This window comes from Corvus cornix, chromosome 3, assembly GCF_000738735.6.
Source record: "Corvus cornix cornix isolate S_Up_H32 chromosome 3, ASM73873v5, whole genome shotgun sequence".
NCBI lineage: Eukaryota > Metazoa > Chordata > Aves > Passeriformes > Corvidae > Corvus > Corvus cornix.
In genome coordinates this window covers 11,940,481-11,954,139 of record NC_047056.1, presented here as the reverse complement: position 1 = coordinate 11,954,139, position 13,659 = coordinate 11,940,481, and the positions used below count along the sequence as shown (strand labels likewise).

The 13,659-nt window shown below is 52.3% G+C and overlaps 1 protein-coding gene across 10 annotated transcripts in view; it reads right to left on the bottom strand.

Moving 5' to 3' along the window:
• Positions 1-1,023: 1,023 nt before the first annotated feature.
• The window catches only part of SLC8A1 (solute carrier family 8 member A1), a 132,020-nt gene continuing 119,384 nt past the window's right edge, over positions 1,024-13,659 (bottom strand). For all 10 annotated transcript variants that reach the window (XM_010411036.3, XM_039568483.1, XM_039568487.1 and 7 more), the window contains one exon: positions 1,024-13,239. In XM_010411036.3, coding sequence (XP_010409338.1) covers positions 12,863-13,239 — 377 coding nt within the window. In that variant the 3' untranslated portion in view covers positions 1,024-12,862. The remainder of the gene's footprint in view (positions 13,240-13,659) is intronic.

Here is a 13,659-nt window from a genome sequence, read left to right as displayed (position 1 = left end):
TAGCAAGCCTGTTTCCCCCAGTCCTCTGGATCGTTTGCGGGGTGCCGCACCGCACTGCCGCTGGCAGCCTCCTCCCAGTGCTATCCCCGCCCTTCCCATTGCATTTCCCCCCTTTGGCAGCCTTCAAACCCGAAGCATGCCAACACTAAAGGGAGAAAAAGGAAAAAAAAAAAGGATACGTTTGTGGATGGGATGGGAAGTTTTTTACCACTAGAAGCTCTGGAAAGAAATTCAATAGCCCAGGACCACAGCTTGTCCTGCTCCAGGAGTTCTTTTCTGTGGCCGTGTGTTTCTCACGGTTACTAGACATAAAAAATGAGCAGCGTTTCGTGTGCAACTGCAGCCCGGATTGGAAGAGTGGGGAGAGCACGGTGGGGCTCTCACAGCACGGCTGAGACACCTCGGCGTGGTTCGTGTGCCCGAGACATTTCTGCTGCTCGTGTTCAGGACGATGCGGCAGCTGCGCAGCTGAGCACGGACCGTGTCTGAGTCTGGCAGGAGTGTTTTAACGATCCCAACAACTGTTCTATTTGGGATTTTAGGCATGGGGGCGGAAATGTCCAGAAATGCTCCAGTCGTCTGCCAGCTGGAGATGGGCTTCTGCGGGTCTGTTCCCCAGCCCGAGCTGTTTCCTGGCCGCACTGTGCTGCTGCCAGTTGTGTCTGCAGGGACCCCCACCCCTCCCTGCCTCCCACCCAGCCTGGGGCACGGCAGAGGTGCGGGGCCTGAGGAAGGCGCTGTGAGGTGCCGGGTCCCCAGAGCGCTGTCGCTGCAGGAGCGTCACGTCTGGCTTGTCATTAATCATCGCGTTCTGCAGTGATAATGGCCCATCCGAGCCAGGAGAGATAATAGCAATAAACAGACATCCCGAATGCCAACTGTCGCTGCTGAAAATTGGTTGTTGCCTCTTGCCGAGGGATAGAAATGTAGCTGAGCCTTGATTGAAAATTGCCGGGGAAGCTGCCTTATCTTACTGCTTTGCCAGATTAAAAAAGCCTCATACATAAGAATAGACCAAATGAATGAAGAATTTACAAACATCTATATTTTGTGTTAGGAATTGTGTTAAAATTAGGAAAACAGCTGAAGACACTGATTTATACAACTGTGACTATTTCAGGCAATGAAGGTTTACACATCACAGTTTAACAAGATAAAAGATCTCCCACAAAATACATAGATGACAGACAACTTATCTGAATTTGACATAACACAGCATCAAGTACACATGTAATGTGATGAACAGTGCCAGGTCATTCCCCAGTTAGGTAACATACAACCTCTTGAATAAGGCAATTCAAATATAACTCTTAATTCAAATCACAACATACCCAGGCAGCATGCAGGGAAAAGTAATTTATTTTGTATATTGGAATGACACAACTTGCAACATGTTTCCATTTTATGTAGTTAGAGCAACAGGATATAAACCATTCAAATAATATATATATATATATATTTATATATATCTCAAGTCAACAGTTGTCTTTACTGGAATAAAGATTATCTGTTTTTGGTAAAAATAAAACTATTTGAATTCACTAATTAACAAAATGCACAGTGATCAGAAACCCAATTCTTCTCACCATTGTCTTCCCTGGCTCGCTTGCGGTTCCCTGTGACGCAGCAGCTGCGCAGCCCCGGATTCAGAGAGCTCTTGCACAGAGGAACAAAGATTCCCTGGCACGTGGTTCCCACGGCTGCAGAGTGTGCCACCCACACCCCACGGACAGCAGTTCTCCCATCACACCCGTCACACCTTATGGCTTGGAAACTGCTTTTCCCATCTCCGTTCCCAATAAAACACACACGTGCCTGACCTAGGGGGAGTCAAAAGTTGAATTGCTTGTGGAAACACATTCACTGGAACAGGGCTTTTATTTCCTTTTTAAACCAGTTAATTCGTCCAGACCTTTATGACCAAGACATTCAAGAAACTGTGAATCTGCTCAGAAGGGAAAAAAGTCTGAGCCAAAAAATCTCTTTGAAGTGGTGGAGCCTAACAGACGTGGCTGCGGATTTATTTCCACCGCAGCAGACCTGGGGATCACAGAGGATAATGAAGGCTTTCCCTAGTATTGAAAAGTTCTTTCAAAAGGGAGAAATGAAGAAGGGAAAGAAGATTATTCTCTATAATAAAAAAAAAAAGGTAATTTCTAAAAGACTTGTCTAGGCAGCTTCTCCATGCTAAAAGGCTCTACTTCCCCCTGTTTTAACTGGATACCTGCAGGGACGGATCCTCTTGCTAAAGTATCGTGTCCCCTGGTGGCTGGGTGTCCCCTGCCCTGCCCCCGTGTGAGGAAGGGGACAGATCTGGATGCCAGCAGGATTCCCTGTGCCACTGCTTCAGGGCTGCTGGCAGGTGCGTGGAGGGAATGGCTGAAGCCCCACAAAGCTGTGGGTGAGGGCTCCCCATGTGCCACAGGGCCTATTAAGGGCTAATAAATAAATCATGCCCATAAATTATGAAGAGGCTAAGATTGGATGCAAGGGGATCCAAATGCCCCAAGCCTGGGGATGGGATTCTCGAGAGATTTCTCTCCTTTGGGTAAGCTACACAGCAGCCACAGCAGCAGCAGCCAAGGTCTTCCTGCTGGACAGCTGTCCTAGGCTTCAAAACCCATCTGTCAGCCAGAGGAACTATGGGAGAAACCGATTTTCAGAGTGATTGTTACCCGATCCTGTTTATCACCTTTGCAAAGTTGTCTCGTGCCTCCTTGCTACTCTATTTACTGCTCTAGTAAAAAAATCATTGGAATATTTCTTTGCCCTTAAAGATACAAAAAAAAAAAAAAAAAAAATCTTCAAAAGATATGGGGATAAAAGTTCTTTCACAATGACATTCAGAGCAAAAAGAGAGAAACGACATCTTACAGATCATTAGAGAGCTATCTTTGGCAGAATATTTCAAATAAATTATTTTTACAAAGATTTTCTGCAGTCATATATTTATTTTGAATAGTTCACTTTCAGCTATAGGGTTCACTACTCTCTATTGATAGGAAAACACCACAAATATAAAAATATATGAGCTCAGCACAACTTTTAGGCTACCACGACTGTGTCCAATAGTTTCAAAAGTTGTAGATTGATACCACGGAAAATATGAAACAGGTTTTCTAACAGCGTGTGTCGGGTTAGAAGGGCACAGCTCATGGCTGCTGTAAAACACACCAAGGAGGGCAGCTGGGATTGGCGTGGGAAGGAGCTGGAGAAGCCGGATGCTCGGAGCCAGTCTCTGCTGTCACCAGCCGTCTCCCCACAGGGAATTGTCTCTCTCGGACCCCTAAGGCTTAGAGATGTCGTGCTGGGTGGTGGCTGAGGGGTGTCCTCCCTGGGGAGCAGGTGGCTGACGCCGGGCGTGCTGCGCTGAGAGTTCCCGATGGATCCGGCCGTGCCCGGCCCCGTGCCGTGCCCCGGGAGGGAGGTCGAGTGCGGCCGCTCTTGCTCCCAAAGCCGCCCCCTTTCACCTTCGTGTGGGGAGAACCACCGAGGGAGCCGCAGGCTTTGCCCTTGCACTGTGGCCAGATCCTGCCCCAGACCGTGTCCAGGGCCCAGCAGGATGGTGACTCTGCTGGGATCCCCGCGCCCCAGCCGTGGTGGCCCAACAAGGGGCCTTGCCTGGTCCCAATCTCCCCCTGCAGGAGGTGCCACCGAGTCCACCGAACATTTAGATTTACATATTTTGCTTTGTTTATACAGCATGTACAGAATATACAGCATCGGACAATTATTTCCCAGTAGACTGGAAGTGTCTCCCAAGATGACCTCTTTTATCAACAAATATATATATAAATTGACAGTAATAAAAGAGTCGTACCAACAAATATTATGGCTTTTCAAATAGTGTAGCTGCATTGTGCCATTGAATTTGTGAGGAACTGTGACAGAGACAGAGAGACTGGGGGGCTCCAGCTGCTGAGCCCAGGGGCGACCCTCAGCTTGGGGCACAAGGGCTCCGCATCGCTGGGGCAGCGCCAGCTCACGGCACCAAGCACGGCGCAGGTGGCAGAGGGAAGGTGGAGTTGAATTTATGACCCATGCTCTGGTTTCTGTCTCCAGGCAAACCAGTTCTCCTGCAAACTCTCAGCCCAGCTTTGAAATAATTTGGCTCTGTCCAGCTGGGGTCTGCCTGCCCTGTCCCTGGTGGGGGGACCAGGGGGCTGGTTGGGCTGTCAGAGATCTCTCTCTCTCTGTCAAGGTTTGCACAAGATGTCTGTCTGCCCTAGAGCGCCTTGTGGCTGTCGGGGAGACACACACAGGGTGATGGGTGACAGGATGACTGTGGCAGGTGGCTTTGGGTGCGTCAGGAAGGGTGGTTGCAGCCTCCTCCCTGCCTGCCTGCCCCGTGCTGCTCCGGGGGCCACGGGGAGCTCCCCTCGGGCTGCTCAGCAGGGGCACATTGGTGGCTGTCAGAGATTGGTGGCTGTCAGAGGAGACCAGGAAAGTGAGAGCCATTCTTTCTGCAGCACATCCAAAATTCCAGAGGACAACTTGCCTTGGTAGTGCTGTGCCCAGCCACCACCCTGGCATGGGGTGCCCGTGAGGAGAGTCACCACACGCCTGCTGCCTGCCTCCCCTCATGGGCTGCATCCAACCACCAGCTGTCCCCCTCACTTCTCAGGCCCAGCGAGCCAGTTTGAGCTCTCTCCCGCCTGCATCCTGCTGTTCCAGGGGACCCTTGGTGTGAGGAATGTCCAGCAACCTTGGGACAGGCTGTGCAGGCAGCTCCCTGCCCGAGTGTCCCTCCACTCCTGAGTGGGACAGTGTGAGAAGCTGCTGACAAGAATTACTGCCCAGAAAAGATGTGTTTCTTTCTGAGATGGTTACTCTAGAAGGAGGAGCAGTTGTTCAAGTGTGTGGAAATTACTTTTGAGAACTGGAGTGGTCACTCAAGCATCAAGATAATTGGGGCACTTCATTACAGCGGAAAATAAGTGATGGATCTAAATTACTGCTACTATCTTTTTTTTTTACTAATTCCCATCTCATTTATCTCTCCTCTGAAATATTATGGCCACTCCCTGCAGGCCTCTCTGGCTTATGCTCCCACGAGCAAGCCTGGGGAGCCCAGGTGTCTCCTTTGCCTGTGCCTGCAGGATGCTGAGCTGCGAGCAGCCCCTCCCTCATGGCAGTGATGTGGGGAGCAGCGTGGAGCGAGCACCATGGGGAACCTGCTTGCCTTTGAGGTGGGTGAGGTTTCCCAAGGACTGCTGTGCTCCTGGCAGTCTGACTGCTTTTTGCTGGGGATATCCTGTGGGCTTGTATTTGGGGTGGGAGGTAGAATGTGGTCTGTCTACTCCACATCCTCTTCTCGCTTGATTAGCGGTGACTTTCACAAAAGGTGAACACCAGGTGTGCCAGAGACCTCTCCGGATAGCCTGGAGGCAGCAGTAGGGATAAAGATGCCCATCTCTGATGAGTGGTGTTCAGGAAGTTCATGATTTGGATTTTACAACCTCATGCCAGGTCTTCTTGGCACAGAGACGCAGGATGCAAAGACTGCATTTTACAAAACCCTGTGTTTTGTGGGTTTTGCCAGCATGGCTGTGTGTCTTCCAGCAGGAGCTAGGAATTGTAGGAGAATTCACCACCTTCTGCCCTTCATCCACAAATAAAACTGCTGGATTGCTGAGCAATGTCCTCAACAGGTAGTCTTGAGAGCTGGACTGTGTGCAGAGCTGTGCCTCCTAATGCTTAATGCATTATGGAAAAAAGAAGTAGGACAAGTATTGTCAGGGAAAAAATAAATAACATTTTCTTCCTTGCTAACGCAGTGCCTGTAATGTAAGAGGTATTATTGCCATCTTTTGCTGTCTGGAGCTGCAGAGAGCAGAGCATGTTTCCTGATTAAGAGCAAGACAAGCAGGGCTCCTGCAAGGCTCCCTGCATGGGCACGTTTTTCTCAAGAGCTCTCAAGATGAAGGAGGCAACATGGGGCAAGTGAACGAAGACACAAACAGGCACCAGTCCGTTCTCCTTTGAGCAGGGGGAGTTCAGCCACGGGGCAGCTCATCACAGCCCACGCTGCAAGGAAAGGCCAGGGCAGTGCACAGGGCTGTAGCTGAAGGCAAAGGGCAAGGGAGGCATCTCAGCGTTACGCAGAACAAGGAGAACTCCGCTTGTGCACCTCCCTACATCCCTGGGAATCACAAAGCCACTCGTTTGCAAAACCTTTCATTAATGTTCCCAAATAAGCTCTGGGACACGTTTGCACCACTGGGATTCAACCTTGCCCGCGCCAGCACAGCAATTTTACAGGGACTTAGAAATTCTGCACGTTTCCAAGTATCTCTGCAAAGAAGCTCATCTGCCAGAATCTCACACTTCTGCGAGCGACGAGCCTGCCAGGGCCTGTGGGCTGGGGCAGAGGGGGACACGCTCTTGGGGATGGCAGTGCCATGGACATGGCAATTTCCATCAGGCAAACAGGGCAAGGCTGTGCTCCACGCAGGTCTCATCCTGGCATCTGCAAAGAGACTCCTCTGGGCTGGAAATAATGGACGAGAAATAAATCCCACCTGAACAAAGAGGTCGGGAGGTGCAGGGAGAGAGCTCTGCGGCAGTCTCCCATGTCCTGCAAGGGTTTAGGAGCTCTAAGTGTGGATAAGCATCCCAAGCCATTGCAACTGGCTCTACTTAAACTCTGCCCATTTTAAGCAAGGGCAGGAAAGTCTTGAACCCCCAGGTAAAGCAAATCAGCTTGTTTTGGAAATGTCAAGGCACGTTTGGGTTGGGGGGTGGAGTTGGAGCATCTGTAGGACTCGATAATGGAAATTCCACCAAAAATGTTTAATCTGCCACAGACTCATGAGCAAGGGGCAGTGGCACAATAAAAACTGTGCCTGCAGGTAGTGGCTGTGCCTGTGCCTGGGTGATGAATGGGAGGGGCTCAGCATGCCAGGGTTTTTGTGGAAGTTTGCCTGCTCCTTGGTTTGTAGGGGCTCAAGTCCAGCCTTGAGATACAGACAGCGAGGCTGAGCTAACAAGAATAATTTTTCGGTGCAGTGAGAAAAGGAAAGTGTCCCACACAGGAATGCCCCAGCTGTGGGGCAGGAGGGACAGAGAATGCTTCTCTGCAGTGAGCTTGGGAGAAGATGGCATGTGAAAAGGCTTCACAGGGGAGGCAAGCACAGAGCAAGCCCCAGGCTGGACTGTCACTGTGCATAGACAGTGATTTTGGGACCTCGGGATGGCTCAAGGCAGAACCTGGAGGACCCCAGCACCAGGTGGGGTCACTAATGGTGCATCACTAATGGTCCTTCCCATTGCCACCTGAACTGGGGTGGGGCTGCATACAGGGAGGAGCAGAAAGCTTTCCTGGTGCAGTACGACAGGCTGAGGGCTGCTCTGAATCAAAGGAGATAAAAATACTGTCCGGGATTGGTGCCTCTGGACAGCCAAAAAGCTGTCCAGGGGCCAAAAAAGGAGGCTGTGCTATACCTGTGCAGAAATTGAGGTGCATGTCCATGCCCATGGCAGCCAGGGCAGGGGACATGCTGTGGCAGTGCTTGAGACAAGGTTTCCAGATCTGGGTGGCACCCCATGGCACTTGTCCCTTCCTGGTGCCCTCCAATGCTGGGCATCCCCCCCAGCTCCAGCAGTGCTCCATAGCACCTGCTTTGGGAACAGTGGGTGCCCCAGTGCTCTCTTCCACACTTCTAATGAGGGCAGCCCCAAGCTGGCATTCCCTTCGGGAAAGGGGAAGGAGCCAAGGGAGGGTGCAGAGACTGCAGGAGAAGGGGGTGAACCACCCTGGGGGCACTGGGTCCCAGGGGCAGGACTGGCTGTTCTCAAGATGCTCCAGAGAGAGAGCAAGACCCTGTGGAGACTCCTTGGATGCTCTCAGGGACATACCACAAGCAGAAAATCCTGCTAGTAGCAGCAAGCTCCTGTCTATCTTTGCTGATAACAGCTCCTACTTGGCCAGGCAGGCCCCTTTCCCTCAAAGTGTCCCTTCCCTCTGCGTGAGGGGTGCTGCTGGCTGGCAAGAGGTTCTTGGCACCTCCAGTTCCAACAGCAGAAAGGCTCAAGTCCTTAAAAGGTGAGGAATCTCACTGTATTTATTGTCCCTTGCTGCTTTTTGCAAGAATACGGACGCCTCTGGATGCTTTCCTGCGCTAGTCAATTTTTTACAAGATAAACAGGCTTTTCCACAGCTGTGCTGAGCATGTGTAGAGGCATCAGTAGTTGGTCACTGCATGCTCAGAGAGGCCAGAGAGGTTCCTGGTGCTCTGCAAACACATTTCTCCAGATGGGCTTGGGTGCCAAAGCCTACAGAAAATAACGCAGGGCTTTGTCTTGGAATTAGAGCATCCAGCGTTAAGTTTTCTGTCACTTTCCGGCTATGCCCAGCTCTGTCCCTCCAGGGACGTAGCTGAACCTCCTCCTGCGTTATGTATATGGCCACCAATGCCGACGATTCTTACCCGAGAATTTAAAAATAGCTGTAACAATAACACAGGGGCTCTGGTTCTCCAGTCCCTGCCCGTAGCAGAAATAGTGCAGCGAGTTCACAGCCAGGCTCGTGACCACGGCGGCCTCAAGGCCTCCCTTCTCCCCTCTGTCCTGTCAGGGAGCAGGGATGAAGATGCACTAATGACTCTTGCGATCACCCCTCGCCCCAGAGGCATCACAGGCTGCCTGGAGCGGGGTGGCACAGGGGCAGGAGCCTTGTTGGGTTGGAGATGAGGGAGTCACACCTCGGGATGGAGCTGTTCCTGTGCTGCCCTGGCACGGGCGGCAGTTTGGGTGGGCCCAGCCATGAGGCACTGCAGAGCTGCCGCTCTTTCCTGGTTTGCGCCTTTTCCGAGCGTTCAGGTTGTGACAGGGATTCGCCTCCACTCCCGCTGAGCCCTGACGAGCTGGGAATATGGTTTGTCCAAGATGGTTAGCGCTGTCACGAGTGTGTTCCTTCTGCTTGTCCTCAAGTGCTTGGCAGCGGCCTGTGGAGTCATTTGGGTGCCTGTCTCTGAATGGCCTTTGCACATGGACACGTGGTGCATCCTTTTCCATGGAAAGGTTTGCCTTTGGCTGGTGGGGTGATGAGAGGGGATGAGAGCAAATGGGGCAGATGGATGGAGGCCGAGGGTTTGAACTGCTGCTTCTGGCAACATTCATAAACCCAGGCCTTTATCAGAGATGCTCGATGTTCTGCCCACGTGAGGGAGGGTGGGGAGGCTGGATGAGGAAGAGGTGGGAGAGTTCTGGCATGAGACAGGGGATCCAGGGAGCTGAGCTGTGACAAGGCGTGACTGTGCTGGGGACTGTGCTTCCTCCTGCTGCACCCCAGCACTGCCAGCCAGTGCCAGTGTCTCCTGGGGGAGGGCAGTTCTCTTCTCCCTTTGGAGAGCGTGGTTTAAGGAGGAGACTGTGCACAAGAGCAGGCCTGGTACCCTCGGGAACGCTGGGGCACCCTTGGGAACACGGGGGCTTGGTGCTCCCCCTTGCTGCTCCCCCATAACCCCTCCATGAGCCACTGGGCACGCAACACATCACACAGTGCACAGCCTTGTTAGAGATGCCCAAAAGCACACAGTGGGCAGAGAGCAACTGCATCAACAGGGCTGGTGTTTAGCCTGTGATTTAAGCCTTGTCCTAAGCAAGCACTGCTTGCTTTTCCCTTTGGAAAGCTCTGTGAGCAGAACAGTTATTCACTGTCTGCTAACCTGAGTGGCTACACAAGTCCCATTTGACTTGTTAATTACTTCAGCGATGGCAATTCATTCTGAAGAAGCAAATGATGAGGGGGAAATACCAAGATCACCTTTCAGCAGATGCAATTACTGGGTCAGAAGAGCTGCTTTGCTTTCACAATCCGCTGTCTGGAAAAGCACACGGACATCGCTGGCCATGCTCTCTGTGGCTTGGGGAGTGTTGAAGGCAGTGCTTGCCTGGGACCCATCTCCAGAGCTGGTGATTGAGTTCAGCTGTCAGAGCAGGACCTCCCAAGCGTTGCAGGGAGGGTTTATCTGGGGACAGCTCAACAGATGCTGGATGAAACACAGGGAGGAGCAACATGCCTGGGCATGGGGAGACTTTTCTCCTCCTCAGTGCTGGCTGAGCTGTGTCGAGGCACATGGGTCTGAAACGGCCCACGGCACCTGGACTGGGGCACAGGCAGGCACCTCTTGAGAGCAGCCCAGCCTCGTGGGGTGTCTCAGATCTGCTTTGGCACCCATGGACCCTGTCCTGGTAATGCATCTTGTGCGTTCTCCCTCATAGTTAGCTCATGGCTTAACCCAGCACAGGTCACTGTGAGGCTGCAGCAGGAGCAGTTCTATAGAAGACACAAGCAGAAAGAGCTGCTCAGTACCTTGGGGGCACACCCACGGCTCTCCCCAAGCCTAGGGCAAGCCAGCACTGGCCAGAGATGCAGCACAGGAGCAGCTCCTGGCCCCAGGAGGGTGGGTTGCCCTGCAGCTTTGTCCCTGGGTGGTTTCCTGCATCCCCCTGAGCATGGAGTGGGCTGTGAGCCCCAGCTGTACCGCAGCACGCACCGAGCCTGAGGCACCATGGAGATGGAGCGGGAGGAAGGGCATGAGATGGGGCAGGAGCGGCTGTGCCAAGGCACCACTGCCCCCGTCAGTGGCAGAAACACGGTGAAGGCAGGCCAATGAGTCAAGGAGAGATGGGTACAAAGGGGAAACAACTGGACGGGAGAGAAGGGTTTTCCATAGAGAATATGCAGGAGCAGTACTGGATCCATCAGGAATCATTACAAACTTTATTTCTCTGTGCATTGTGTACCATTGATAAGGATCATCACAATTAGTGGACTCACTGCCTATAGTGGTGGGCAATACACACAAAGAAAAAAAATGAAGCCAAACAGATGAAAATGAAATCATTGTACATAAAGGTAATCACAAACCTGAACAACCTGCACCTGCGTTTGATTTTCCCCCCAAAACAATGAGAAACAAAAAAGAAAAACCCCAAAACAAATCAAAAGTGAAAAAAGGCTCGAGAAGAAAAAAAAAAAACCCCACAACTTCATATTCCTAGAGAAAACCTTACAGCAGGTTAATTAAAATTTCCACAGATAGTTCAAAATGAGTACAGATACCCCCAGCCAGCTGGTTATGGTACAAGCATCAGACATGGTTTTCAGCTGAGTGGGAAGAGCTCACCACAGACATGCAGGCTGGGAGTTTGCCTGGCTGCAGCATCAGGGAGCCAGGCAAAGGGCATGGGGTGAGAAGGTATCTCTCAACACCAGTGCCCAGTGCCTCCCCTGTGCTGTGCCCTGGGGAGCTCTACACCCACATTTCCCTGGCTCGACTCTCTACCCCAGCCTGCACTCCTGGCTACAGGGGAGTGATGCTGAGTTACACCTCCCTGTCTCATCCTGTCCAGTGATTTTGGATTTGGAGAGTGCAAAACACAGCCTTTTCCTGGGGGGATGCTTCCCGGTCACACTCAGTGGAGTGGGAGATCTCGTACAGCCCTTCAGCCCTTACCTTGGATTATTCTGCCTCCAAATGGCTGTGGGAAAAGACCAGCTTTGGGGACCGGTCCTGATGGCTTAACACTCAGAAATGGGCTGTCACTACACCTCTGGGGATACAGGGAATAGCAGGGGGCCAAGGGCTTTGAGGCAGCCACCGACTCGAAAGGCAGAAGCACATGAGGTGCTGGGAGTCAGCCAGGCTTGCTCCCCTCAGACTGCTCACCCCACTCGGGCTCCCTGGGACCTCGTGTAAAACTTCCTGTGGACAGAGGAGGCCTTCACACTGGCTTCAGCTCATCAGAGGACCCCATCCACAGAGCTGGGCAGGGCCTGCAGTCTCTGGGGTGCGGGCTTTCCTCTCCTAAAAACCTCCAGCTGCACGGCTGTTATTGCTTCTCACGGACCCATGCCACAAGCAGTAAGTGGGGACAGCTTTCCATCCTTTCCGCCCCCGCTGAGAGGAAACAAACAAACAAACAAGCAAAACCCTATGGCAAAACCGAACTAACTAAAAATAAATAAAACCCAGTGAAAAGAAAATGCTTGTAATCTGCAATGCTCAACCCACATGGTTGGAAGGACTACTGCTATAGGATGCTATATACAGATAGATTTCATTTCATTCATGCAAATGTTACAAGTACCACGACAGCATGCCCGAGGAGGCGGAGGAGTGGGAGGAAGGCTCCCGCTGCTCCGCGCAGCCTCGGCTTGGGACACCGGACACGAGGCTGCGGCTGTGCACCCCCAAAGCATGGACAGGGAAAGGTGAGGGGCATGTGGGTGGGAAATGCTAGTTGTACACACGCCAAAACGAAACAAAAAAACCAACCCCAAATCAATGACAAAAACGGTTTGTGTTCTATCCTTAGAAAGCTCCCAGCTTCCCCTTGTCTTCAGTTCGGTCTCTTGCTCCTCTCCAACAGGGCCAGAGGGCCTGTTCCCGAGTGGTGAAGGCAGCTGGATGGCGGTGGGAGATCAGAACCCTTGCTTTCCTCTCCTTCCCTTGCCCACTGCTCTGTTTCTCACCAGCTACTCTGGCCTTCCTCACACCGACGCACCCCGGTCGCCATCACATCCGTCTTCCCGGGGGCCGGCGGGTGGGAGTCAGCGACGGGAAGGGGCTCGGTGGCCATCGGCCGCTCCTGTTGGTCGAGTTGCAGAAAGGGCCCTGCCCCTGGCTCCTGGCTGGGGCTGCTGCCTGGGGAGGGGTCCTGCTGGCTTTGGGGTCCTGCCTAGTTCAAAGGATGCTCCAAAGCCGCTTTCCATCAGCAGGTGTGTGAACATGGCAAATCTCTTTTATTCTTTCTCTGTTCATTATACACAGCTTTATATCTATATCTATACCTATATATCACTCTATATAGATATATATAGATATACACATATTTACTATCTCTGATTGTCCCTTTAGAAGCCCTTTATGTGGCAGTAGGCTTCCAGAGATGAGAAGAATATGTACAAGAGCCAGAGGAGGATAAAGAGTGAGGACGTGAGCAGCTTGGAAGTCCGCGGCCCGCCCAGCTCACCTCCAATCTCGGGTCTCCGCCGGTAGAGCAGCACTCCCACACTGATAAAAGCAAAAATGGTGAAGAGGGTGACGGAGAAGGCCAGCGTGCCAGGGGAGACTTGGAAGGCTTGTCCGTGCGCCGCGTGGTAGATGGCTGCAATGGACCAGGCCACCCCAATGCCCAGGAAAACATTCACAGCGTTGCTCCCAGTGACGTTCCCGATGGAGGCGTCCGCGTACTGGTCCTGCGTTGCTGCTACTTTGCTGGCAAATGTGTCTGCAAAGGAAAGATGGGGAGAAACCCTCAGGAAGCACCCAGGAGAAGAGGGCAGTTGGGGACAAATGTCAATGGCAACACCTGGGGAAAGAAAATAATGGGTAAGGGGATAGGGTACAGCCCCTTCTAATGGAACTTCCAAGGAGCCAGGGGACTATCTGGTTCTTCTGGACCATCAGCATCCAGAAATGCACAGGGGGGAAACCTCAATGTTCAGACATACAGGGCTTCCCCCAGTGTGGCCTCTAGCACCTTTTGCCTCCCTGAAGTCCAGTGCCTTGTGCAGACCCTGGCACTTTGGTAAGCCAGCAGTCATCCTCCATCCCTTGGGAAGAAAAACCATGTGGGTGGTGCATGCTTGCCCAGGTGCTGTGCCAGCTTCAGTACCAATGACAAAACCTGGCTGGCCTTTTAAATGGA